A 25,671-nucleotide genomic window follows, 5' to 3' on the forward strand; every position below is an offset into this window, starting at 1 on the left:
CCTAGAAATACATTTCTTAGCATTACTAGTGCTAATTATTGATAACTAATAATTAAAATTGACTTTCTACACTATGGGACTACTGGGGAAAATAATTGCTGTGAGTGGGAGGGAAACGCCCAATTAACTTGAGTAGCCTTTATGAGTGATCTGTTAAAGAAAAATGTTTAGATTACCAATTAAATCAAAATCAGTCCTTCCAAACCAAAATACACTCCTCGTTACCCCCACCTCACGCTTCTTCCATTTCCATAATATAATTTATGATGGGGAGAATCTTTTTGTTGTTGCTTCTGTTATAGAATAGTTTGAGACAATACTGTTAAGTACTGGACTTTAGATAGGGCTGCATATGCTCCTGCCTTCCCTTACAAATCAACCAAGACAACTCAAATCTGCCACCAGTAGAGATCATCAAGTACACCATAGACACTTGAAGATGAAATAGATCCTTCAGATGTCCAATGACAAAGTGCAAAGTCATTGTAGAAAACAAAGGTAATTGAAGTTTAACTCCTAACTCTGTCAAACTTGCTTTATTACATGTAAACATATTTGTTTATGTTTAGGTTGTAGAGATCAGCAACTGTGAACAAACCCAAGCATTGGCTTTGAAAGTTATCCTTGCCTTAACAAAACATAATCAACAGAGAATTCACGAATTAGAAAACTGCAATGGTTATTCAATGATTCACCAGGTGTTGATAAAGCCCAAGTGTATTGTTGGCTTTCGTATTTTGCAGGTAGGGTACTCTACTAAATTTTTCTCTTTTCATTGACTGATTTCACAAGAGAGTTAAAATGTTTTTTAAAATCTGTGTTCAGTTTTTGTTTTACTCCCTTTAGAATGCTTGAGGCAGATAGCAGATTTAAAAAAAACTATGCTGCATCATCTATTGAACCAGCCTGTGACACATAAACAACACATTCTAACTGGCTAGGGATTCTCAAATTTTACATATCTGGTTTTAATACTTAAAGTTGAAATTTAAGCTTAAATTGATTTTATCCTTATCCCATGACTTTTAGATCAGATTTTTCAAGTAATTCTTATACCACCATCTCAAACCCTGTTTCTCCATATAATGTTATGTATGCTTGTTGTATGATGGGGTTGCATTCCACCTTTTTTTAAAAAAAATTCTAAATATATAGTTTACAAACATGGGTCTCCAGTTGTTTTTGCATACCACTTCTCTCAGAAATGAAGTTGCACAACTTCTGGGAACCTAAGTTTGGGAACTGTTGCTCTAATTAATTGGTACTATTCATACTATGTTTCAGTCATAGGGCATACTGTATTTTATTATATTGTCAAGTAGAATGTCAATAGAATGTTTCACTTCATCCTGTAATATTAGTCTAGAAAAAAAAGATAATTATACTGTATAGATAGCCATACAGGGAAGCATTTGTGTGGAATTAAAAGAATAAAGCTGCAGACCTACCATATACTCAACTATTAGTCCTCATGTATAAGTCAAGGGCAAGTTTTGGAACAAAATTAAAGATTTTAATATGACCTGTGGATAAGTCGAGGGTAAAACAAAGGGGCATATAGCAAAGGATCTAAAGGATAAAGCAAAGCAAAACAATATCAAAGAACTTACAAAATTCTAGTAGACATAACTCTGCGCTTACTCTTAAGACTGGGTGGATGAAAGAGCAGAGTGGATCAGTGCTTCCAGGACAGATTATACTCCTGCTTTTCACCAAGGGATGGTTTCTTCTTTTAAATAAGAGTTAAGATACAGTACTTACATTGACCTCTGGATAAGTCAACTCAGGGTTTTGTTTTGGGGTTTTTTGTCAATTTTTTAACCTAAATTTCTAGACTTATGCATGAGTATATATAGCACAAGCCTCCTTGAATGCAAGTTAACTCAGAAGTAATTCTGCAGTCATTGTTTCCCTTACAAAGTAATAAAGTTGGGAAAAATAACATACTCCCTCGGAGAGTGATGGAGTCTGGATGGCCATCTGTCAGGGAAGCTTTGAATGTGATTTCTTGCATGGCAGGGAGTTGGACTGGATGGCCCTTGTGGTCTCTTCCAGCTCTATGATTCTATGATTTTTAACAGATATTAAAGGTGATGCTTTACATTGTGAAGTACACGTTCTGAAAAGTAGCAATGTTATTTTTGTTATGTGCTCTGGGCCACACTGGTTAGTCTTACAAGGTAAATGGAATAAATTGTCACAGCAAAATCAGACAATTCCTTTATCATTCAGAACTACATCTTTAATGTGTTGGTTTTGGATATGTCCAGCTATGACTACAATTAGCATGATGGCTTGCTGGAGGTAGCCTTGGACACATGCATATGCAAGTTGTGAGAAGCATATTTCAAACATTAAGTACCCTTCATTTGTTCTTTGTTCTTTATTCTTTGAAAGACTCTCCTTGCAGGGTGCTGCAGTGAGAAGATGATTCATATGAATGAGAATGGGCAATTCATCCTTGATGTAGAGTCTAGAGCAGTAATCCAAGATGTTAAATTGTTGGAAGAACTATTGCTTGATTGGAAGATATGGTCTAAATCCCAGGTGATTTGTACAGTTCGGAAAATGACTGGTCTGTAACTAAATCAAAGTTAAAATATTAATTTTGCTAGCCATGCAATATTTTTTCAGTTCCATCTAGGAAATTTCAACTGGCTTCCAATTTAAAATGGCCATTATATTGGAGAATTAATAGTCCAGAACAGTATTGATCATTCTCCTTGTCTTTTATACCCTTCTGTTAACTCTTAAAACAATACTTACATTGATGATTTTCATATGAACTTTTTCAATCTAAAATAACAATTAATTCAATATAAAGACTTACATATACAGACTTTCTCTTATCAGAAGCAGGAGCTAGCTATGCCTGCGGGTGGGCCTGAACTTCTTGCTACCTTGGGTGAGCCCTCCCTTCAGCCACCATCTTGGGGGGAGAGAGGCAGGCTAGCTCCAACTGCCTGCCTGAAGAAGAAAAAGCCCTCCCTTCAGCCACCATCTTGGGGGGAGAGAGGCAGGCAAGCTCCAACTGCCTGCCTGAAAGAAGAAAAAGCCCTCCCTTCAGCCACCATCTTGAGGGGAGAGAGGCCTGTTATGTTTTATTTTGACTTTGTATTGTACTTCTTGTTGTACACTGCTTTGATCTAATTTGGAAAAGCGGTATATAAATAAACATTATTATTATTATTATTATTATTATTATTATTATTATTATTATTTGATTAGAAGGTGAAAAAGACAAAATATCTTCAGATAACAGCTATTACTATTGGTTTTTGAGAACAGATAGTAAAGGTTGTTATCTGAAAATATTTTGTCTTTTTCTCCTTTGAATCAAGTATTAACTGTGAGTAATTGAGCTACTTATTAATTTCTAAACTTGGATCCTGTGTGTCTTTTATCTTAGAGACATGGGGTGCAATGTTTGTCTCTGCTTATGGAAGATTGCATATAGAGAAGCTTTTGATTAGTTTTTTGTGGGTTTTTCAGGCTATGTGGCCATGTTCTAGAAGAGTTTCTTCCTGACGTTTCGCCAGCATCTAGAACATGGCCACATAGCCCAAAAAACCCACAAAAAACCATGGATGCCAGCCATGAACGCCTTCGACTTCACATAAGCTTTTGATTTATTGGGTTTGCTATATACAGCAGTACCCCCAAGCCACAGTAGACCAGATCAAAGCCTTCAGTTCTTTTCCCTAGAAAATCCATTGACCCACCGGAAATTCAATATAAAGACTTACATATACAGACTTTCTCTTATCAGAAGCAGGAGCTAGCTATGCCTGCGGGTGGGCCTGAACTTCTTGCTACCTTGGGTGAGCCTGCAAACTGAGTACCCAGCAAAAGAATAATACGCTGATGCCACTCCTCACAGTAGCAACTAGCAATGCTATGTGTAATTGTGTGAAGCCTTTATCTGGATTGTTCATTATTAGCAGTCAAAGCAAGAAAAGTAGGTCCTTCTTTGAGTAAAGAAACTCTGTAGGTAGGGACCTGCCTATAACTGTATTTTTGTGCAAAAATAATGTTTTTGTAAAGGCAGAAAAAGGTACTGTATTCAGTCATTCTCACTTCTTACTAAAAGACATGTTCATAGTTGCTGCAGCCAGTTCGTTACCTGGCTGCCCAATTTCTCCATACTTTGCTAGGCAATTCAGCAGTCATATCAGCAGAAAAGCTTTACAGCTTTACAAACTTTCATTAAAGTAGTGTTGGCTTTGTAACTGTGTTTTCATTATCATGCCAGTAATACATAAAATCAAGTAGGGGTTTGAAAAGAGGTAAGAGGGAAATACTACTTAATGTCTACTAACAGTACAGAGGCAAGACCGATATGCTTGTGTACGTGTAAAGGGAAAAAAAGAGCCACTTATATTCAGAATAGCTTCATCGCACTTAACAATTAACAATAAAGTGTGGTCACAGAAACAACCTGAATTTAATTGAATACAAATGTTAGGTCCTTTCTCATATGAATTTAGATTCAACTGTTGAAACAAGGTAAATATTACTTTAGATTATATTCTGCTGATGTTTATATGTAAAATGTGAGTTCTCAAGCATATGTGATCATGATGTGCTTTTCCTTGATACTGATAACAATGGAAAATTTTATTTCTGAGCATTTGGATTGTGTGGTTGCCTAGCTTTTCATCCTACCAGCATTGTCAACAGTTTTTATGGTAACTTGTTTTTTATTTTGTTACAATTTTTGTGTGTTAAAGCTATTGTTATTTTTGTTTTGCAGCAAGGTGTTTGGGAAATGCTCTTATCAGCTCTAGAAGTACTTATCCAAGATAATCATTGGCAACAGATGTTTAACATTAAGCAACTTCTAAAAGCACGAGTTGCACATCATTTTCTGCGGACATGTCAGGTTTTACAGGTATTCCATTATGCACAAGTTTTGAGAAAAACATTTATGCATATTTTGTAAAAACAAACTTATACATAATGTTTCAGAATTTCTTTTATTTTTCCATTCCTCTGTACAAAAACATTGCAAGTAGTTATCTTAGACATAAAAATAAACAAAAACTGTCAATTAATTAAACCATTCTTCTCTTTGAGCACTCATTGATGTAGCTTTCACTTTATTGTGCTATGCTATTGTGCTATATGCTTTGCACCACAAAATTATGTGATGAGAATTACTTTATCTTTATAGTGCTTCTAACTTTTTCAGTCCCTCAAGCCTTGTTGAATAACAATAATAAAAAAAATTATTTATATCTCACCTCTCCAAGCAGATTAAAGCAGCTAAACAATAATAAAACAACATTAAAATGCAGTAAAGTATCGTAACCCATAAACCCTCCCATCCAGAATAAAAATACATTTTAATTATAAACTAAGCAGGAACAATTGAGGGGCAATTGATGGGAGGCCACTGAAAGGCTACTCTGCGAAACCCTGATGGAAGAGATACGTCTTTACCACCTTTTTAAAGCAGTCAAGACTGTCAATATGTCGGATCACCTCTGGCAGGCCATTCCATAACTTGGGAGCAGCAGAAGAAAAGGTCCTCTGGATAACCACCGCCAGCCTAGTTTTTGCTGGCTACAGTCAATTTTTACCAGAAGACCTCAGTATGCAGGGCGGATTGTATGGGAGAAGGCAATATCATAAGTAGGCTGGGCCCAAGCCATGAAGGGTTTTAAAGGTTATAACCAACACCTTGTACTGTGTCTGGAAGCAAATAGGCGGCCAGTGTAGAGATTTTAATATAGGTGTTAAATGGTTATCCCTAGATCTCCCGGTGACCAATCTGGCTGCCATATTTTGAATTAATTGAAGTTTCCAGACTAGGTGCAAGGGCAGCCCTGTGTAGAGTGCATTGTAGAAGTCAAGTCATGAGATTACCAATGCATGCACCACAGTTTTTAGGTCCTCATGTTCCATGAAGGGACACAGTTGACGTATCAACCAAAGCTGATAACAGGCACTCCTGGCTGTCGCATCTGTCTGAGCTGAAATCTGGAGCAATGGATCCAGGAGCACCCCCAAGCTGCAAACAGTCTTTTAGGGGAAGTGTGAAACCATCCAGGACCAGTTGACAAACCTCTATATCTGGGTTAGGGCCTCTAATAGTGAGCACCTCCGTCTTAATCTGGATTCAGTTTCAGTCTGTTTTTCCTCATGCAGCCTATTACCACCTCAAGTCATTCATTCAGAGGGAAGACGCCATCCTTAGTTGACGCTGTGGTCTGGGTTATGGAGAGATATATCTGGGTGTCATCAGCGTACTGATAGCACCATGCCCCATGCCTCCGGATGATCTCTCCCAGCAGTTTCATGTAGGTGTTAAATCGCATTGGAGTTAGAATAGCGCCCTGAGGGACACCGAATTTAAGCTCCCTTTTGGAGGAGCAACTGTCTGCAAGCATCACCATCTGGAATCTACCTGAGAGATAGGAACCACCACAATGCAGTGCCCCGATCCCCAATTCTCTCAGGTATTTCAGAAGGATACCATGGTTGATGGTATTGAAAGCTGCTGAGAGGTCCAAAAGTACCAAGAGGGTCACATTTCCCCTGTCAATACTCAGACGGAGATCAGCCATGAAGGTGACCATAGCAGTCTCCACTCCGTATCCTGTCCTGAAGCTGGTTTGAAATGGGTCTAGATAATCTGTTTCATCCAAGACTGTTTGGAGTTGAAGAGCAACAGCCCTCTCAAACACCTTGCTTAAAAAAGGAAAGTGAGAGACTGGTCTATAATTATTCATGTCCAAGGGATCTAGAGAGGACTTTTTCAGAAGTGGCCACACTACCACTTCTTTTAGGTAGGATGGAAGATAGCCCTCACAATGTATCTTAGGTGAGTCTTAAGTGCATCTCCTCCTTGAATGACCAGCCATGAAGGGCAGTGGTCAAGAGGGCAAGTTGTCTTTTTCATACTTCCAAGAAGCTTGTCCACTTCCTCAATACTAACAGACTCAAACTGATCCAGTATGATCTTATTCACAGAGTCACTGGACACCTCATCCATAGCCTCTGCAATAATACCGGCGTCCAAGTCGGCTCTTACCAAAGAGATTTTATCTGCGAAGTTATCATTTAAAACGTCACAGTGAGCTATAGTAGGTTCTAATAATAGGTTCCGGGGGGAGGGGGGATCTGAGTCAGGTCCCTTACCACTCTGAACAGCTCAGCTGGATGAGAATTTGCAGATGCAGTGCATCCAGAGCAGAAAGTCTTCCATCACCACTCCATAGGAATAAAGAAATTCTCTATGGTGTGCCTTGTCAGGCAAGAATCAGGTTATGATTAGAAGTGGGTCGGAAAAGATGCTTAGGAACAATCGTGTCGATAGCCCTAGTAAGATTGTAATTCCAGCTATTAACCAGGGCATTGACAGAATCACCGGCGGAACCAACCATGGAACCCTCTAAGGTTTTCTGGAAACCTACAGGATCAATCAGCCTTTGAGGGCAGACCATTTTAATAGGTCCTTGACCCCTGTAGGGGGGGATAGTGGCTTTAAGTCCAAACTTGACCAGGAAATGGTTCGTCCATGACAATGTGGTGGTATTAATTACCGCCACCCACAGCTGTACCTGATCCATACTGAAGACTGCATCAAGGGTACGACCAGCATGATGTGTGGGCTCAGAGACTAATTGAGATAGGCCCATGTTTGTCATGGATACCATGAACCACATCTGTCAAGTTTGTCAAACTGGTCTTGAATGGCATGTTGAAATCACCCAAAACTAAAAGTCTGGGTGACTCCAACACTTACTCTGAGATCAGTTATGTCAGCTCGGCTAGGGAGTCTGTTAGACAATGAGGTGGTCAGTATACTAACAGAATCCTCAAACTACGCCTTGTCTTCAGGCTCAGGTAAATACATTCAGTGTGGTCCATATTCCAGCCAGGTATCTGGTCAATGTAAGATTATCTTTATAGACTACATCCACTCCGTCCTATTCCACAGATACTCAGTATCTGTATCTGAGATGACTGATGTATTTCAAATTAAGTCTTAAAAGTAAAAGTTTTGTGAGAAGAGTACAAGTTCTTATGATGGTGTTTAATGCTGTAGCTGTGTAATTCTGCAAGCTATTGGTTTCAGTATCACTCCTGTGGCATTATTAGTTGGTGATACAGAACCGTAGAGGTTTAGATTTTGGCTCCCAGTCTAATAACTTAAAGATACATTTAAAAATCTAAAATTTTGAAGGGTTATTGTCCAGTCTCCTAAGTTCAAAGAAATATTAATTCTCCACAATCTTTTCCAGAAAATAGTTAGAGATAGTAAATTATAACTAATTGTGCATAATATTGTTAATTTCTGTCTGTCTCACACACACATATAAATATATACAAGTATATTAAGTGAAGTACCAGTAGCCTATTAAGCAAAGGAATAGCAATAGCAAGTACATTTCTATACTGCTTATCAGTGAACTAACACTCCCTAAGTGGTTTATAATGTGTAAGCTAATTGCCCCCAACAAACTCGATATTCATGTTAGCAGCCTACCAAAAGATGCAAGGCTGAGTGGACCTTGGAATCCCTGGAATTGAACTATCAACCTTGTGGCTAGCAGTACAAGCATTTAACAATTGCGCCACCAGGACTCCCTAGAATAGTTTTTGAATACCAATTTATTTCCATGTATATATCCTTGAATATATAACGAAATGGTAAATTTGTAAGAATCTGTGTTTTGGTTACATCCTTCTTTGTTTTACTCCTAGGAACATAAAGAGGAGTTTCTTACATCTATACCTACAGAGGTTTGCACATCATTTGTGAAAATAATTGAAGAAGTGCTTGGATCTCCACCAGATCTGGAATTACTGACACTAATCTTCAATTTTCTCTTGGCAGTCCATCCTGCTACTAATACATATGTTTGTCATAATCCCAGAGACTTTTACTTTTCCCTGCACATAGGTGAGTAACATTTTGTTTTGTCTGACTCAGGGTATACGATACTAGGCTTGGTTCCAAGAGTTGCAGAAACAAAGATGCCACTTCTTCTCCTTCCTCTACAGCCCTCCACATTCTTTCCATCTCCTTTTTTTACAGGGACCTCAATCCTTTGGAGCAGATTTGGAGGGCACTGAGGCTGTGGTGGGAGGGAAAGAATTTATTCTACTGACAGTTGCTGTTTACTTGTGTGGTGATCTGGGGGTGATCCCTGGAGCAACCAGCCCTGTGCATGGCTCTTACTCCCAGGGCGTCCCCTTCACACTTTCCCCTCTAGGATCTCCTAGGTCTCCATTCCCACTCCATGCTGAGCTGGATGAGACCCCTTGAGGTCCTATTGTTCGCTGCCACCACCCAGTGAATCTCAATGCACTACATTTCCCTAAGCACACACTGGGACTTGCTAGGGAGAGATCTAGTTTCCTTTCCTTGCTAACTTGAGCAATTTGCAACCGAGCTAAGATGCGTGTACAGGAGCAGAGAGAGACAGCAGGTACTTTTAAAAGAAAGATATTTATTTTTAAAGAAATAGAATATAATAGGAGATATCACTCATGCAAAGCCTCCTTGCCTTGCAGGTCAGAAAACACAGTTACAAAGATGTTCATTTCAGGCAAGCTATTAGATAAACATAACAAAACCTAGACGCACTAACTAACACATTTCCTAGCTACTCACAAAGTGATGGGATTGGCAGTTCGTGTTGAGTTTCTGGATGCAGGGAGCTGGCTCCTTGCCAACTCCACCTGCATTCCTCCTGCCTGCCTCAGGGCAAGCACACAGCTGGCTCCCCAAAACAAACACAAAGATGGAGAACAAAGGAAGCATGGTCCTACAGGGTATTTAAAGTCCTCTCCTGGAACCTTCTTGAAAAGGCACTGCTGATTGGCCAGGTGAGCCTTACGTCAGCTATGATGTAGCTGCTCATTAGCATGTGATGTCAGCTCTCATTAGCATGTACCTCCCCCCAGATTAACCCTTTGTGGTTCAGGGGAAGTCCCCAAATGACTGGAGGGCCCAGTCATTACAACTTGAGACACTGTTTCTCAAGCATGATATCTGAATTATGTAAAATTACTTTTCTCTGTTATTGATCACTGGTTCCTCGCCCTCTCTCCCCATTGTTTCATAGATTCTGCTTAATTTGTTCCTAATTTCATAATTTTGTCCTATTTGGCTTTAACTGTGCTAGATTTTTAGATCCTCAGCCAAACCATATTAAATTTGTAAGTAATTGTCATGTGAGCATGTGTAGCTCTGGTATGACATTCTCAGGATGGCAGGAGGATCAAAAGGCTTTCATAAGGAATCTATTCTTATGAGGCATTTGTGCAACATTTGGATTAGTCTGTTCATGGTAAAAATTACCCAGCAAAAATAGTCCTGTAACATGAGCCTCATATAGGACAATGCTATCAAGACCATACAATTTCTTGGTAGTTCTCAGTGTGAGGGCATGCTTGTTAGCACTCATACTCACATGCGTTGCCCCTGAAAAGCAGTACATCAACTCATATATTAGCCCTTCTACTTGGGTGCTACCATATGGCTGTATACCTCATTTTTGCCTTGCAACAAACTTCTGAAGCTTCTTTTATTCATTTCTAAGGGACAATTGCACCCATGCCATTATGCAGATAGAATGTTACTTTAGCAATTGCAATTACTGAATAAAATGCTTGAGAATCAGGAAGGGTGATATCTTCAACAGGACCCTGTGTCCATTAAGACTCACAGTTTATATTTCATCCTTTTTACAGAGGAGTGGCTTGAGGTAATTTATAAATAAAAGCAACAAAGCATGCTACCAAGAGTTAACAAACAAACAAGCTTCATTTATATACCGCTTCATACTGCCTAAGCAGTGTCTAAGCGGTTTACAACTGTAAGCTAATTTAGTTAGAGCCAGTAAAATGTCCAAGGGTTAAAGAAATATTTCTGAGGCAAGAAAAGCCTCAGACTATATTTTAAAGAAAGAACAACCTTGTGGGCCTAGAGGTCACATCTGCCTTTTAGGATCAGTGTAGTCATTGTAATAGTAACCATCAACACATTTGTTCAAAGGGACTTTGATGGCACAGATACATAATTAATCTTCAGTTAATACGTGTTTAATTTTGTTGCTAAGAGTTAAATATTTTGGGTCTTACCTTACTTTGATCTTTTCCCCCAAGATGGCAACATTTTTCAGGAGAAGGTTCAATCAATCATGTATCTGAAAAATTCTAGCAGTGGTGGAAAATCTATTGACAGCCCAGTTTTGGTAATTAGAAGTCCAGCTGGAGTCTCTGTTGTACAGCAAGAAGGTAAGGCATGAATGTGAATGATTTAGAAGCTCCCAGCAATCTAATTACTGGCATGTGATCTTCTGAACTGTAGAAGTTAAGAACTTGACATAAATGTGAAGGTTGAGTCTGGCACATGAAACTTTGGTGCTAGATGCTTATCTTAGGAGAGGTGAATGGAGTAGTGAACGTTGGAATTTTCTCCATGCTTCAGCTGACCTTGTAGTTTACCTCGTAGCAGTAGGCACTGTGGAATTTATCTGGACCAATTGTAGCCCCTGCAACATTGTGCCTCCCCATCGCAGTACCCATCTGAAAATTAGCTATGACATGGCTGAAAACAAAATTAGAAATGAAATCTAGTTTTTATTCTAGGATTTTTGTTTGTTTGTTTTTTGTGCTTTGGAAGCAATTTCCTAACTATGAATCACTCTTGGAATGGCCTTTTTCCAATTTGCAGGTAATTTTAATTTCCCCTGGCAGTCTTGAGGGTCACAAAAAATAATAGGGGTGGGCTGTGTGCAGCCTACAGTTACCCCACCCATGTCCTAATATGTGGATCCAGCCCCAGCAATAACATTGAATTGGGTCTTTCTAACATTTGGCACCAGATGGAGATCAAAGCATCATAGGGAAATTCAGAAATGGTTAATATCAGGACAAAGCCATAAAGCATTTGTTCTAGTAAGGTATTTGTTCTAGTAAGGTAACATTGGGTGATCTCATTTGTTATGAGGGCTGGATCTTGCTCTTTAGACCCTCTGGGGCTACACAGACTGCCCAAACTACCAAAAATGGGAGGCAGGACCCCCAAATAGATATGGCTGGAAGTCCACGTCTGGTTTTGAAAAATGAGTATTATTATTTTTTTTATTGTGGTTAAAAAGTACAAATAGCCCCATCTACTTAAAATGTGAATTGCCATTTCTGGAGATGCATTTCACCCTTCTTTTCTAGAAAAAGGGTGACCCAGGGAAATCTGGTGGGGGGGGGGCAACAGTTTTGGGGAAAACACAAAGTTCCAAAGATAACCCTTGCCTAGTCCCACCATAAAGAATGATTTAAAGCGGAAATGGGATTGTGAAAGGGACACATGCATTCCTGAAGGACTTGCAAATGTGTAGGTTAGGAAACTTTGGATAAGATCTTTCATTTTTATTTCCTGCCTTCTGATGACATTTTAATTATATTTGAAATGGCATAGACAAGCAATGCTCATCAGCAGCACTGCCCTGGAACAGTTTGCAATTAGCGCTTCTAAATTCTGAAATGGCAGTCTCTGGTGTTACTTGCCTAGTGGATTGAAACATGATTCAGAAGACATGTGTGACATCCTTTCTACTTTAAGGCATGTTATGAAATGCTGTACTTGTGTGAACACTTTGTTGGTTAATTAGCAACCTATATATAGCATAAATTAATTATTGTGCATCAGGAAGCATCAATGAAAAATGTTCCCCACCAGCTTTTTTTAGCTAGATTTTGCAGTATATAGGCCCTGGTGTATGCTAAGACCATTGGTCTAGAGCAGTGGTCTTCAAACTTTTTCAGGCTACTGCTTCTTTCCTCTTGGGCAACAATGCTAGCGCCCCCAACATCTATTTCTTGATATTTGGTCTACTGCAAATTCAAAATAACCATGTTGGTCTCTGCTCCCTTTGCACCTGATTCCCTTCAGAGCAGCATTTGAGCAGCTCGCTGAGTAGTAACTGAAAAGCCTCTTGCCCATACCGACCTTGCGACAAAAGCTGACACTGGTGAGAGGCTTCTCAGTTGCTGTTCCAAGGTTGACTGGGTGCAAAGGGAGAAGCTTCTCCCTGGCAAAGAATGACTCTCACTCCTTCTTCACCAGGGCAAAGAGGGGCCCAGCTGGTGTGTGTGTACAGGGTTCACAGAAGCCACAAACTCTGGACCTGGAGACTGGCATGGACTGGGAAAGGGAGAGCTAATAATAATAATAATAATAATAATAATAATAATAATAATAATAAAATTTATTTATATCCCTCCCCTCTACAAGATGCAATCGGGGCGACTTACAAAGGTTAAAAAACATATATTCCAAAACCCTCAATCCCCCCTCTTAAAATACAATTAAACGATGTAAGAATTAAAACATACATAAAAATAAAATAAATTTAAAAAATTTTAACTACAGGAGCTCTCCAACGCGAAGGACGTTTCCCAGGAATTGACCCAGATGCTCCCGTAGAGAGATGCTTTCCCCACACAGCTTCAAGTTGTGTCCCTGAAAACATTATTTCTTTAGCCAGCTCTTCTCTCAGCCTGTCCAACAAAAGAAATCAGGAGCAGCAGCATAGCTCCAACCTGCCACCCAAATCCCGACAAAGGCCCAGAACAGACGCCGATACTAGGTTTAGGACCATACACCAACCACATGGTCCCTAACCCTAGCACGGCACGGCAGCAGAGTAATGGTGGCGTCCTCTCTATACGGGTGCCATCATTTTGACGTAAGCGATGTGCAGCGTCTGCACGTTACCACGTATCGCTTATGTCGCAAATGCACCAGTGGCGCACTTGTGACGTCCTTCCGGCACCGCAAAAAGAACATGGAAACGTCCAGAGGGACGGCATGCAGTTTGGGTGAATGGGTGGATGCAGACCACTGTTTCATGGCGATCTGTGCTGCCCCAATGCTCACAAAGCTTAAGCAAGGTCTCAAATTTGAAAGTTCCTTTTTGTTGCCACTTCTCCCATGCTGCCACATACTCTGAATCTTTGCACCACTCCGAGTCACAGAAATGATGACCTGTGTCCAAGCCTTGTGAGAGTTTCCTAATTACTGCTACCACTACTTGTGGAAGCAGGCAAAGAGAGGAACATGCCACCATATCAAGGCTGTACGGTGGTTTTAAAGAACCCTGAAAAGAGAAGTTTCACATAGCCTTCATCCTCACCATTGCTATAAAGGATGCTGGTTCCTCTTATCTTTCTTGCACATCTGTACTTTGACTTAAGGCCTCCCTGCAGTCCTCTTTTCCCTATTGCCCCCCTGGATCTTTCCACCTCCCCACAGGGAGCAGTACTGCCCACTTTGAGAATTATTGGTCTAGAGACTAACTACATGTGCAGCCTTGATGTGGTGGCATCTTCCTCTCTTTGTCTGCTTCCACGAGCTCACTCCCTTAGCTACATGTTTCTGGTCTCCAGAAGCTTAAACAGAGTTGCAGCCTCTCATCTCCTCCATATAATTATCCCATTCAAATTGCCTTTTTACTACAGTCTCCTTTGGACTCAAATGATTCCAGAATTGGCTGATTTGGACAGGTTTGGGAGATGACTGGATGAAAGTAGGGTTCATCAGAAAAATTAGCAATTGGGATTTGTAAAGGCACATAGGTTCAAAACACACTGCAGTAATAATCCAGTTTGAGACCACTTTAACTGTCCTGGCACAATGCTAGGAAATTCAGGGAACTGTAGTTTTGTGAGACATTTAGCCTTCTCTGTCAGAGAGCTCTGGTGCCACATTAAATTACAGTTCCCAGGATTCCCTAGCACTGAGCCAGAGCAGTTAAAGTGGTCTTAAACTGGATTATTTCTGCAGTGTGTTTTGGATCAGACACAGTTTATTTTCAAAAAATAAATACATTTTCTCAATGCTAGGGCATAATGTTGGCAGTGGAAAAGGAGGTATAGTTCATAGAGTTAGGATTTTTTTTTAATAAAGCAGTTACAGTTGCACTTCCAAAATGCAAATAGTTATCATTATACTTGCTGTTTTAGAAGAGTAGTCATCTACTTTTCTGTTTCTCAGAAACAACAGCCAACTGATTACTTTTAGTTATTAAACCTTTTTTAAAAAGAATGTGGATGTTAGAAGCCACTAACAGAAATCACAATTGTCTCCCATCTATCATTGTCATCACAACACCGAGAACAGAGAATGAGGTACATTATGAACTTAACTTAAACACATAATACTGCTCTGCTGTCAGAGATTAATTAAAAAGTTTGTTAGAATTATAATGTAGCCAAACTTTTATTATGGTAGAAGGTATAAACTACAAATAACTTGTTATTTATAAGCAGCTATTTCCAGAATAAATAGAAATCAGTTCTAGCTTCTGTTTGCAGGGAATCTTTATACCAGGCTTCGCCAATCTCAGTGTTTTAGGGAGAGGTGTTGAAGCAGTATATTGCTCTTGAAGTAATATTTTGCAGATCTGGTCTACTGTTAGGTGCTTTTATTAGTACTCTCCTTCAAGAGCAGGATCATTATAACTATTTCACTGAAGTCCATAGGATCCAGGAAAGTATACTTGCTTAATCAATACTAGATGTTCAAGTCCTAATTCTGACAGTTGCAAGCTCCATCACCTGTTATCCAACTCATCCCTGTATTATTTTCTTTAAATGTGGTTCAGACTGGGTAGAAAACAAGTAAAAAAAATCCTTAAACAGTTTTTAATTCATTATGACTCCCTGCTTCTTATCTGTATTCTTCTGACATTTTGCAGGTTTTTTCCAAGGGATAACTCAGTCGTGTGTACTATTTTCATATGAATTTTACAACAGCAGCCAAAACCCATTTCACATAGCGGAATAAAAGGAAGTAAATCACTCCACTACAAAAATATTCAAACACTCTCTTCTCTTGTGAAGTCAAAGGCTTTCATGGCTGGAATGCATAGTTTTTATGAGTTTTTCAGGCTATGTGGCCATGTTCTAGGAGACGTCAGGAATCAACTCTTTTAAAACATGGCCACATAGCCCCAAAATCTCCAAAAAACCAATCTCTCTTTTACCTCTTAACTTGAGCTTCTGAAATTTTGGAAGTTTCTTAACTAGAGTTGATATAACAACAGCCCACAAAACAACCAGAGAGATGAGCATGTCTTTTTGTGGATGGGGCTAACTCCCATACTGCAAAAGCTGTTCTCTCACCCTGTGGCTTATCTGTGTGAAATATGGCATTCTTAATTTCTTAAGAGGCTGCTATGACTTCATATTTCACCCACTTCTGACAGTGGTAATTTATTTACTTGTAATTTTTAAAAATTACATATAGAATCGTAGAGTTGAAAGAGACCACAAGGGCCATCCAGTCCAACCCCGTGCCATGCAGGAAATCTCAATCAAAGCATCCCCGACAGATGGCCATCCAGCCTCTGCTTAAAGACCTCTAAAGAAGGAGACTCCACCACACTGAGGGAGTGTATTCCACTGTCGAACAGCCCTTACTGTCAGGAAGTTCCTCCTAATGTTGAGGTGGAATCTCTTTTCTTGTAGCTTGCATCCATTGTAGATTTCCGGTGACAGGTCAGTGATAGGCATGAAGATTTGAACTTCTGAATTCAAATTCAGAATCAGACCCAAGTAAAACTGGGTAGACTCTGAATTGGTCTGAGCTGAGATGGCCCTTTTCCAAATCTACATATTTAAAATCAAATTCAGAATGCTCTTAAATTTCCTCTGAAAGTAGTTTTCTGGAGCAGGAATAGTATAAGTAGACAAGTTTATTTCATAATAACCATTTTTAACAGATTGATTTTAAGAAATGAGAAAAGCGTTTTACATGCATGTTTCCACAGGCAATTATTCTGAACCAAAAACAGCAGTTCCCCAGGCACCTGAACGGCTCTGTAAAAGCCTACCAGCTTCTCCTACTTTCTCTCCGCGAGAGTATCAAAAAGGATTATGTGGGAATGTGAAGAGGAGTGTTGACAATCTACTTGTAGTCAGTGAAAATAACTTGGTTGAACCTCTGCAGAAAAACCATTTTGTAAAAAACATAGAGGCCTTTAAAAGGATGCAAGAGGAGCATTTAATCAGTAGTTGTGAGTCTGCAAAAACAATTGTTGATTTGGAAGAGGTAATGTCTGCTGAAAGAGGTGATATTTCAAAGGAAGAGTTGGAAGTGTTGGACAAGACCATTGAGAACAAAGAAACAGGACCAGAACTGAAGTCAGGTGAAGATGTTGCTTCTGAATCACCTCTGAGGCGTCCTGATATATTGAACTTTTCAAGTTTTCCCTTTCAAAAAAGTCATGGCAACTTTGCAGGTTTGGGATTGGCCTTCTCCGGTCATGGTGAATCTGTGATTGCTCGTTGGCCAAACCTGGCTGATAAGGGGTTACCTTCTGAAGACTGGGAACATCTTGTCTTTTCTTCAGCTGGTGAGCAGGCTCCTCAAGAATCTGAAAGCACTGTTGATAGGTATGTAGATAAGAGGAGGATTGTAAATACATCTGAACAGTTTTCACATTGGGTGGTTGTTGTTTCTTTGTCATATTTAAGATTCTCAGTGTTGTAGGTTTATGTAGGATTCATTTTTGCAAGCATTATACTTTTCCCTTCTCTGAACGTTGCTTGATCATTTGGTCTCTAAGGGTGCTTCATTTAATCATCTGTTTGGTTGTTTTCTCCACACATTGTGTCCCTGGGCATGCAATTGTGCAAAAAAAATACATTAATTGGGCATATAGACTGCAGGAACTTATTGACTGCTCTGCTATTCTTTGACAATCACAATTACTCCAACTGCTACAGAGTAGAGGTTATAATGCCATAGGACATTGCTATGAGTGACAACCAAAAAATGACTGTAGGCGCTTTCCTTCTGAACAGGGCTTCTGTTTAAAAGTTATTAAAAAAGTGATATTAACTTAGTAAAAATATCTCAATATTATTACCTTGAAGAATGAACTCCCTCCCCTCTAATAGACTGAATTAAAAAAAGGTCTCTGTAAGGAAGAATGATACAGCAGGGAACTTAATCTTTTGTTAGTGTATTATTCTTTCTGCTAGATTTCTCACCCACACCCCTAATCCTATAAATTTGGTGGATAGTGATAGAAGATAATACACTGTTTTCTTCCTGGCAGATCAACAGAAGACTGTCTGGTGCATGTATGCTGCGGCCTTTATCAGCTCTTGCGCAGAGTTCTTTTAATCTTGCCAGATGTCATGCTTCCAGATGTGATGGACAAACTTATACAGCCTGATGTTCTTGTGGTTCTTGTGAATCACCCATCTACTCTCATACAACAAGGAGTCATTAAAGTAGGAAAAATTGTGTGTGTGTGTGTGCATGCGCGTACATGTCTTTATGTGCCTGTCTGTCTTTCTATATATCCATGAAAGCTCATGCATTAAATTAAAAAAAGTTAATCTTAAAGGTGTTGCTACATTTTTCTTTTCCTTCCCACTCTCTTCCTCTTTCTCTCTGTCTGTCTGTCTTTGTATATGTGTACATGAGATGGCACAGAGCAGAATTTTATAGGCTGGATAAAGTCTTTGAACTATTCTGTGAATTGTTGCTCAGGTTTTAACTAAGAGCCTATGGTCTGTTACAGACTGCCGCCGCTGTTTGCTCCGCGCGGGAGCCGCAGCAGCCAAACCACGCGGCTCCCGCGCGGAGCAAAAAAGAAGCTCCAATATGGAGCTTCTTTTCGCATCGCAGTTATGACATCATAAGCGCTGCGCGACGTGCGGACGCACAGCGTCCGCTACGTCAAGATGGCAGCGGCCGTGTGGAACAGCCACCGCCATTTGTTATGGACAGAGTCCGTAACAGGAGTAGGGGCGTCTAGAAGAGATGCCCCTTTTTTAAACTGGGATGTCCTGGGGACGTCCCAAATGGCTGTATGTAACCCGCCTATATTTTCTTCTCATACTTATATAGTAATTTATAGGAGAGAGCCACTATGGTGTAGTGATTTGAGTGTTGGACTAGGACATTGGGAGACCTGGGTTCGAATCACTGCTTTGCCGTGGAAACCCATTGAGTGGACTTGCTTGGGCAGGTCACACTCTCCCAACCTCACAGGAAGGCAAATTCTAAACAAATTCTGCTTAGAAAATCCCATGATGTCTTAGAGGCACCATAAATTAGAATACAGTCATTTAAAATTTTATAATATTATAATCCCTTGCCCCCTTCCCCTATTCTAGTCATTGTAATACTTTCTTGTTGGTTCATCCCTCAAATATCATCTAAAGTGTATCTGTTTCTTTTATTTTCCAAATTTCTTATCTCACATTCCACCTTTTTAAGATCACTTCATTCCTTTTAGATATAACCAAAAATTTATTTTTAAAATTTGTATAAAATTATCTTCAGGCTATGTGTCTAGGATATATACAAAACATAAACAAATTTTATGTTTAGAGTTGGGTCTCATCTTCAAGATATCTCCTGTATATGCAAATAATTAAGGAGCCCTGGTGGTGCAGTGATTAAATGCTGGTACTGCAACCATTCATAGCCACAAAGTTGTGAGTTTGATCCTGCAGGGCTCCAGGATCCACTTAGCCTTTCATCCTTTCATAGGTCGGTAAAATAAGTGCCCAGCATGTTGGGGGCAATTGGCTTACACATTATAAACTGCTTAGGGGGTTCTAGTTCAATGATAAGCAGTATAGAAACGCTATTGCTGTATTGCTATATTCCAAATTCCAGTAGACATCCAAAATGCTTCTGGTCCCAAGCATTTCAGATAAGAGAGAATGAACCTGTAATTAATTAGAATCTCTGTGTTTAACTACTGTACCTCTTCTTACCAGATGCTAGAAACAAGCAAGGAATAATGACATTTGATGCAAGGCTTTCTCGTAATGACCCAAGAAGTATCTACCTGACCATTGTTTGAAACTGAAGGCTGGATTTATGGATCCTGCTCACTTATAGTAGAACCTTAGCTTTTCCTTTTGTTCTTTTACCTGTGGGAAGAAAATATAATGTTTTTAATAGTCACAATACAAGTCAATATAGCTACCACAGAAAAGTTAATAACAAGCAACCTAGCTCCTATGTTATTAATAACTAAACAACCCTTTCACACTATGTTTGCATAAACAACACTATGTTTGCATATTTTGTGTAGATACTTAATTTTGATGGAATAACTTGTGGAACTAAATTTTTAGATTTTATTCGTGGGTTATGTACTTCTAATGATTTAACAAAAAATAAATAGGACAAACAAGTTTTTAAAATAAAAATAAATTAAAATTTTTGGAATTATTATTCTTTTCTTTCTTTAGCTCTTGGACACATATTTCAGCAGAGCAACCAGGGAACAAAAGGAGAAATTCCTGAAGAATCGAGGGTTCTCCTTGTTGGCCAACCAGTTGTATCTTCATCAAGGAACCCAGAAACTTATGGAATTCTTCATGGAAATGCTGTTCAGTCGATCAGTTGGCCTTGATGAAGAGTAACTATTGCTTTGTCTTAACCCTATAGATAAATGTATTTTAGTTGAAATTTTTTAGTGTGCTGTAGGCAAACAGAAATTGTTTGTGAAGGACCTGATTCTGCCTGTGACATCCCCTTAAAGTAAATCAAGTTATTTTAAAACTGTTCTTAAAACTCAATTTCCATTCTTGCTCCTTGGAGTGGTTTGTTTGGAACTGAAAAATCTCTTGGGAAAATTTTAATAATTGTGTGGCATTACAATAAGCCTGAACAGAAGGGGTTTTTTAGAGATGATTCATGCATAAGCAAGATGGGAAAAAGTTAAGTAATGATATATTGCTGAAAATCAAACGAACAAAGGAGTGAGTATTCACTTACAGCCAAACTAGGTGTGATGTTATTCACATCTTATGCAAAAGCACTGTGTGATTTTTGTTCTTTTACAAAAATGGGAAGGAGAGACTTACAATCATGATACAGAAGGGCTAGACAGCCTTAATGTTTCCCTATTTATGCTATATTCTGAATCAAAATCCTCCCAAAGCCTTTGTTAGCTTGGGAGGGGGAGCCTGGTTCCATTGGAACTAGTGGAAATTTCCCATCCACAGCACACAACAGCTTCACCATTGTAGTGTTAAATGGAGGAACAGTGAAACCTCCCTCTCTGCCCATGCATTGAGATTCTTATTCTCCATCACTCTATTTCCAGCTTCTATTTGATGAACTGAAATCACACTGGCTAAATAGTTACATGGGGTTACCCTAAAATTGATATTAGAAAAGAGTATGTTGTCTTCTGATTTCTAGATAAATGTATTTCTTATCTTCCCAAAGCAAGTACCTTTTGTATTAACTAGAAAAAGGCACAGGAAGATGATGTAGGTGTCTTGGTGTGTTATAAAGAGGTGTGAGACTGTGGCCCGTTACAGACCGCCCAAAAGGGGCGGTCTTGGGCCGCTGCCGGTTGCAGTGCGGAGGAGCCGCAGCAGCCAAACCGTGCGACTCCTCCACGCTGCAAAAAAGGAGTGCAGAAACCGCACTCCTTCTGGCAACCCGGAAGAGCCGCCACAAGTGCCAAAGTGCGCACTCGCAACAGCTCTTCCGGGTTTAGACGTCCGGACGCTGAGCATCCGTTACGTCAAGATGGCCGCGTCCATCTGTAAAGGGCGCCGCCATCTTGCCATACGGAATACGCGTGAGGGGCAAGGCGCGTCCGGAAGCGCCACCCCTCGTGCGTATTCCTGGCGTAACGACGGCGCCGCTTAGGCCCGTCTGTAAGGCGCCAGAATTTCCAAAATAGCTACTCATCTCAAATTTATTTCTATTTTGTTAAATCAAAGATTCTGTTTTCAGTTTTAGCTGGAAAATTCCAGATACAGTATGGTGCATGGTAGTTTGTTTCATTTTTATTTATTTTTTTGCTGTTTTTGCTTAAATTGGTGGGATTTTCTTGTTATGTTCCTCACTGGCCAAAACCATTATGAAAATTGGTGCTTTTTACCTAGTAGCCCCTCTTGCCATCTTGTAGGCAAAAAAGATTTACTCCAGAAACTTGTGGAAAGTTCTGAGGGCATCCATTGTTTTAAATTTGGAATAAATACTGGTGGGAAGATCAGACAGATCAGGGCAGCAGAGACCAGGTTCAGTTCAAGGATCACCATTGGGCCACCCCCTAACCTTTAAGGCATTAAAAGGGCAAAGTTTTATCATCCATGTTCTACTTGTATTTTTTGATCTCTGTGCCTCACACAAATGGGTTTTTGTACCTGTGCAGAAACCCATTCGGAATGTTGGAAATCTTAGTAACTTGGCAGTAATGCCACCCTCTCCCTGTCTACCATATTTGTCCAAGACTGCCAAGCTACTCCTCTCAGTTTCTCTTCAGCTGTCAACAGAGTGGCTTCTTTCCCTTGTGGTTTAGTTACTTCCTCACTTTCCACTTTATCTACTTATCTTTCTTTCTTATTCTTTATTTTTTTTCTTTTTCTGTCACTGTCTCTTTACTTGGGACCTCAGCCCATCTCGTCTTTCTTCTTTTTATAGCCTCAACCTTTCTCTGTAAGCCTTTTTTTCACCTGTGCGTGAGAAGTTTCCTGGTGTGGTGGGCATTCTGAGTGTTTATACTGCCTTGGTGAAGGACACTTGGTTCAACAACACTCTATTTGTAGATGCTTTGCTTTTCAAGCTTTAAAGAACTGAGATTCACAATTTAAATTTACTCTTAGGAACAGTGACTTCAAGTCAAGGAGAATCTCACCAGCTGGACATTCTGAACAAAAGAGAAAGAGGGATTCAAAACTTAAAATGAAGGAGAAACCTAAGCATTCAAAGCAACTTTCTGTACCTGCCCCAGTAACTTCTCTAGATTTGGTGCCAAACACACAAGGGAACTTTACACCAATTGTTCTAACTGATTGGACAGACCATTGTTATTGAATACAACTGATTGCCAGCTTCTCTCGAAAGACATGAAGAACTTCCTGAACAGAACTTACCTGCTCCGCCACTTTGTACCTCTCCCTGTACTGCTTCTGAAAGCTATACCCCTGCTTCACCTTTGATCGTGTGTATCTTGTATACACCACTTTCACCACCTCATACACAGGACAGATCTCCTTTCCAGAAGGAACATTCATATGCATTTTCTTGCCTTTCATATCAAAATTCTTGGTACTCTGAAAACTCGGTTTATACATCAATTTCTTATATGGACTGCTAACATCAAGAATATCTATGGAGGGAACATCCTAGGTCCTTTCAGTCTTATTTCCTATTATATCTAGTTGGTTATCACTACCATGAGTTTGCCCACTGTCATTCTTCACACCATTCTCTATGTCCTTGATACCTAAGTTGTTTTAGATTGCCGTGTGCTTACCTACCACCTTGTTCTCCTCAACATCAGTCATCGTCATGCCCATCTTCTCTACAAAGGCATTCAATCATCCTCCATCACCACTGCCTAGAATGACAGCAATTATTATTATTATTATTATTAACCTTTATTTGTAAGGCGCTGTAAATTTACACAGCGCTGTACATACAATCTTTTCCTTTTGACGGTTCCCTGCCCTCAAGCTTACAATCTAAAAAGACACGACACAAAAGGAGAAGGGAGTGGTGGTGGGGAAGGGGATGAGGTCCAGCAGTTCTTCTCTACCTCCGAGGCCTGGACCAAGGGAGATGGACAGGAGGGAGGACTTGGTTTCTTGGAGCTAGCCTGCCTCTCTCTCCTCAAGATGGTGGATGAAGGGAGGGCTTGTCTTTTTCCAGGCAGGCCTGGTGGAGGTAGCCTACCTCTCTCTCCCTCAAGATGGTGGATGAAGGGAGGGCTTGTCTTCTTCCAGGCAGGCCTGGTGGAGCTAGCCTGCCTCTCTCTCCCTCAAGATGGTGGATGAAGGGAGGGCTTGTCTTCAATTTTATCTAGACCGCCTTGTTTTCTGATTGTGGTGTCACCAGCTGTTTCTCTGGTAACTCCTAGAGTCTATTCTGCTCTTATCCTAAGTCTCATTCCTTGTTCATATGTATGTACTGTGATCACAGTATTTCCTCTGGCTACCCATCCCATCCAGTGCAGTACCAGTTATCACTATCTGCACCTGTTTCTCAAGAAAATGTTTCAGCTGATTCCTCATGATGATGTTGATGATTCTGACTCTTCCTCCCCAGCATCATTTCCTCCCCCCACTTTATCTCCTCCTGCTACTGTAGAATATACCACCCCACCATTTCCTCCAGAAGTCATAAAGTTGCCTACAGACATAACTGCTTATGGCCAAATACTTGGTTTTAAATGCCACAGGCGCATTACAGACCGCCCAAAACGGGCGGTCTCGTGCCGCTGCCGGTTGCAGCGCAGAGGAGCCCCAGCATCCAAACTGTGTGGCTCCTCCGCGCTGCAAATAAGAAGCGGCAAAATGGCACCTCTCTTTGCGGCGCATTTATGATGCTGTGTGATGTGCGGATGCAAAGCGTCCGCTACATCAAGATGGCGGCCCCCGTGTGGAACAGGCTCCGCCATTTTGTACGGACTCGGTCTGTATAAGGTTAGGGGCGTCCGGAAGGGATGCTCCTTTCTAACCCTACTACAGACCCAGTCCGTACTTTATGCCTGTCTGTAACGGGCCACAATTCCACCAGCTCCAGTTTCTGACCTGGTCTTCCAGAGGTTGATACACAAACCCCTACAACAGCCATTTTACCTCTATTGCCAGCTCTAAACGACCTGATTAAACAGTCATATCTAAAGCCAGTTTCATTGCCTTGAGCCTCTGGCCATCTTGAAAATCTGTACAAGGCTTAGAAATAACTTCTTTTTTCTTCACACAGTCTGCACCAGATTCTGCTGTGGTAAAGGCATCCAAAACTAAGGGCGTTAAGAAATCACATTCAGCACCTACTTATTGGCAAGGCAGGCATCTGGATATTTTCAGGTGATGTTTCTGTTCTCCAGCAGCCCTTGTAGTACAAGTAGCAAACATAGAAGCATGCACTGTATGTTGGCTTACCAGCACTATTTACCAGAAAAAAATGTTAACCTTCATCCTCTATCATCCTGACAATCAAAGAAATGCAGCTCTGGTCTTCCAGCAGGAAGCCCATTTCTTGGCAGCACAACAGATACAGTTACCTCGCCACTCTGCTGACTGCACTTCTTAAAGTGATGTTGGGGGCATTTGCACTCCATTGTTACATATGGCTATGCTCTGCTGGAATTTTCAGATACCAGATGTCACATTGAGATCTCCCATTTGATGAATGCTATGTGTCACCTTTTCAAGGCTAGGTTGAAAGCAAAAATGATCACAGTGCAAGAGGTTAACCAATACAAAGGGTTAACCATATCTCTACAGGTGCTTCGGTCTTGCCTTTGGTAGACAAGACTTGTATATCTCTTTTTGGGCATGCTGTTTAGGCCTTCAGACCCATCCTGTGTTGTCACTGCAGACTTTTCCCTAATAGGAGAGGGATCACACTGTGGAGACATGACAGTTCAGGGTCATTGGTCAAATTGATAATCCTAGCTTCATATCAGTGCACTGGAACTTCTCATCATAATCAAAGCTTTTCATGTGTTTGAGAGGAAACTACTCGGAAGTGTCTTTCAGGTTGCTTCAGATAACATGACAACTGTTTGTTACATCTGTAAATAAGAGGGCACGTATTGGCAGTGCTGCTTAATCTGAGCATGGCATTTGCCATGCATTTGGGAATTGGTGCATCAGGAGGCACATTAATCCTATAGTTATTCATCTTACAGATAGAAAAAATGTGTT

The 25,671-nt window shown here is 40.2% G+C and overlaps 1 protein-coding gene across 4 annotated transcripts in view; it reads left to right on the plus strand.

Moving 5' to 3' along the window:
- LYST (lysosomal trafficking regulator) overlaps positions 1 to 25,671 on the plus strand; it is a 123,243-nt gene that overhangs the window by 51,537 nt on the left and 46,035 nt on the right. For all 4 annotated transcript variants that reach the window (XM_089529871.1, XM_089529874.1, XM_089529873.1 and 1 more), the window contains exons 18-25: positions 570 to 743; positions 2,398 to 2,547; positions 4,754 to 4,891; positions 8,713 to 8,911; positions 11,122 to 11,253; positions 16,791 to 17,415; positions 18,084 to 18,261; positions 20,245 to 20,414. In XM_089529871.1, coding sequence (XP_089385997.1) covers positions 570 to 743; positions 2,398 to 2,547; positions 4,754 to 4,891; positions 8,713 to 8,911; positions 11,122 to 11,253; positions 16,791 to 17,415; positions 18,084 to 18,261; positions 20,245 to 20,414 — 1,766 coding nt within the window. The remainder of the gene's footprint in view (positions 1 to 569; positions 744 to 2,397; positions 2,548 to 4,753; positions 4,892 to 8,712; positions 8,912 to 11,121; positions 11,254 to 16,790; positions 17,416 to 18,083; positions 18,262 to 20,244; positions 20,415 to 25,671) is intronic.

This window comes from Sceloporus occidentalis, unplaced genomic scaffold, assembly GCF_023333645.1.
Source record: "Sceloporus occidentalis isolate IW3139 unplaced genomic scaffold, rSceOcc1.0.p SCAF_6, whole genome shotgun sequence".
Classification (NCBI taxonomy): domain Eukaryota; kingdom Metazoa; phylum Chordata; class Lepidosauria; order Squamata; family Phrynosomatidae; genus Sceloporus; species Sceloporus occidentalis.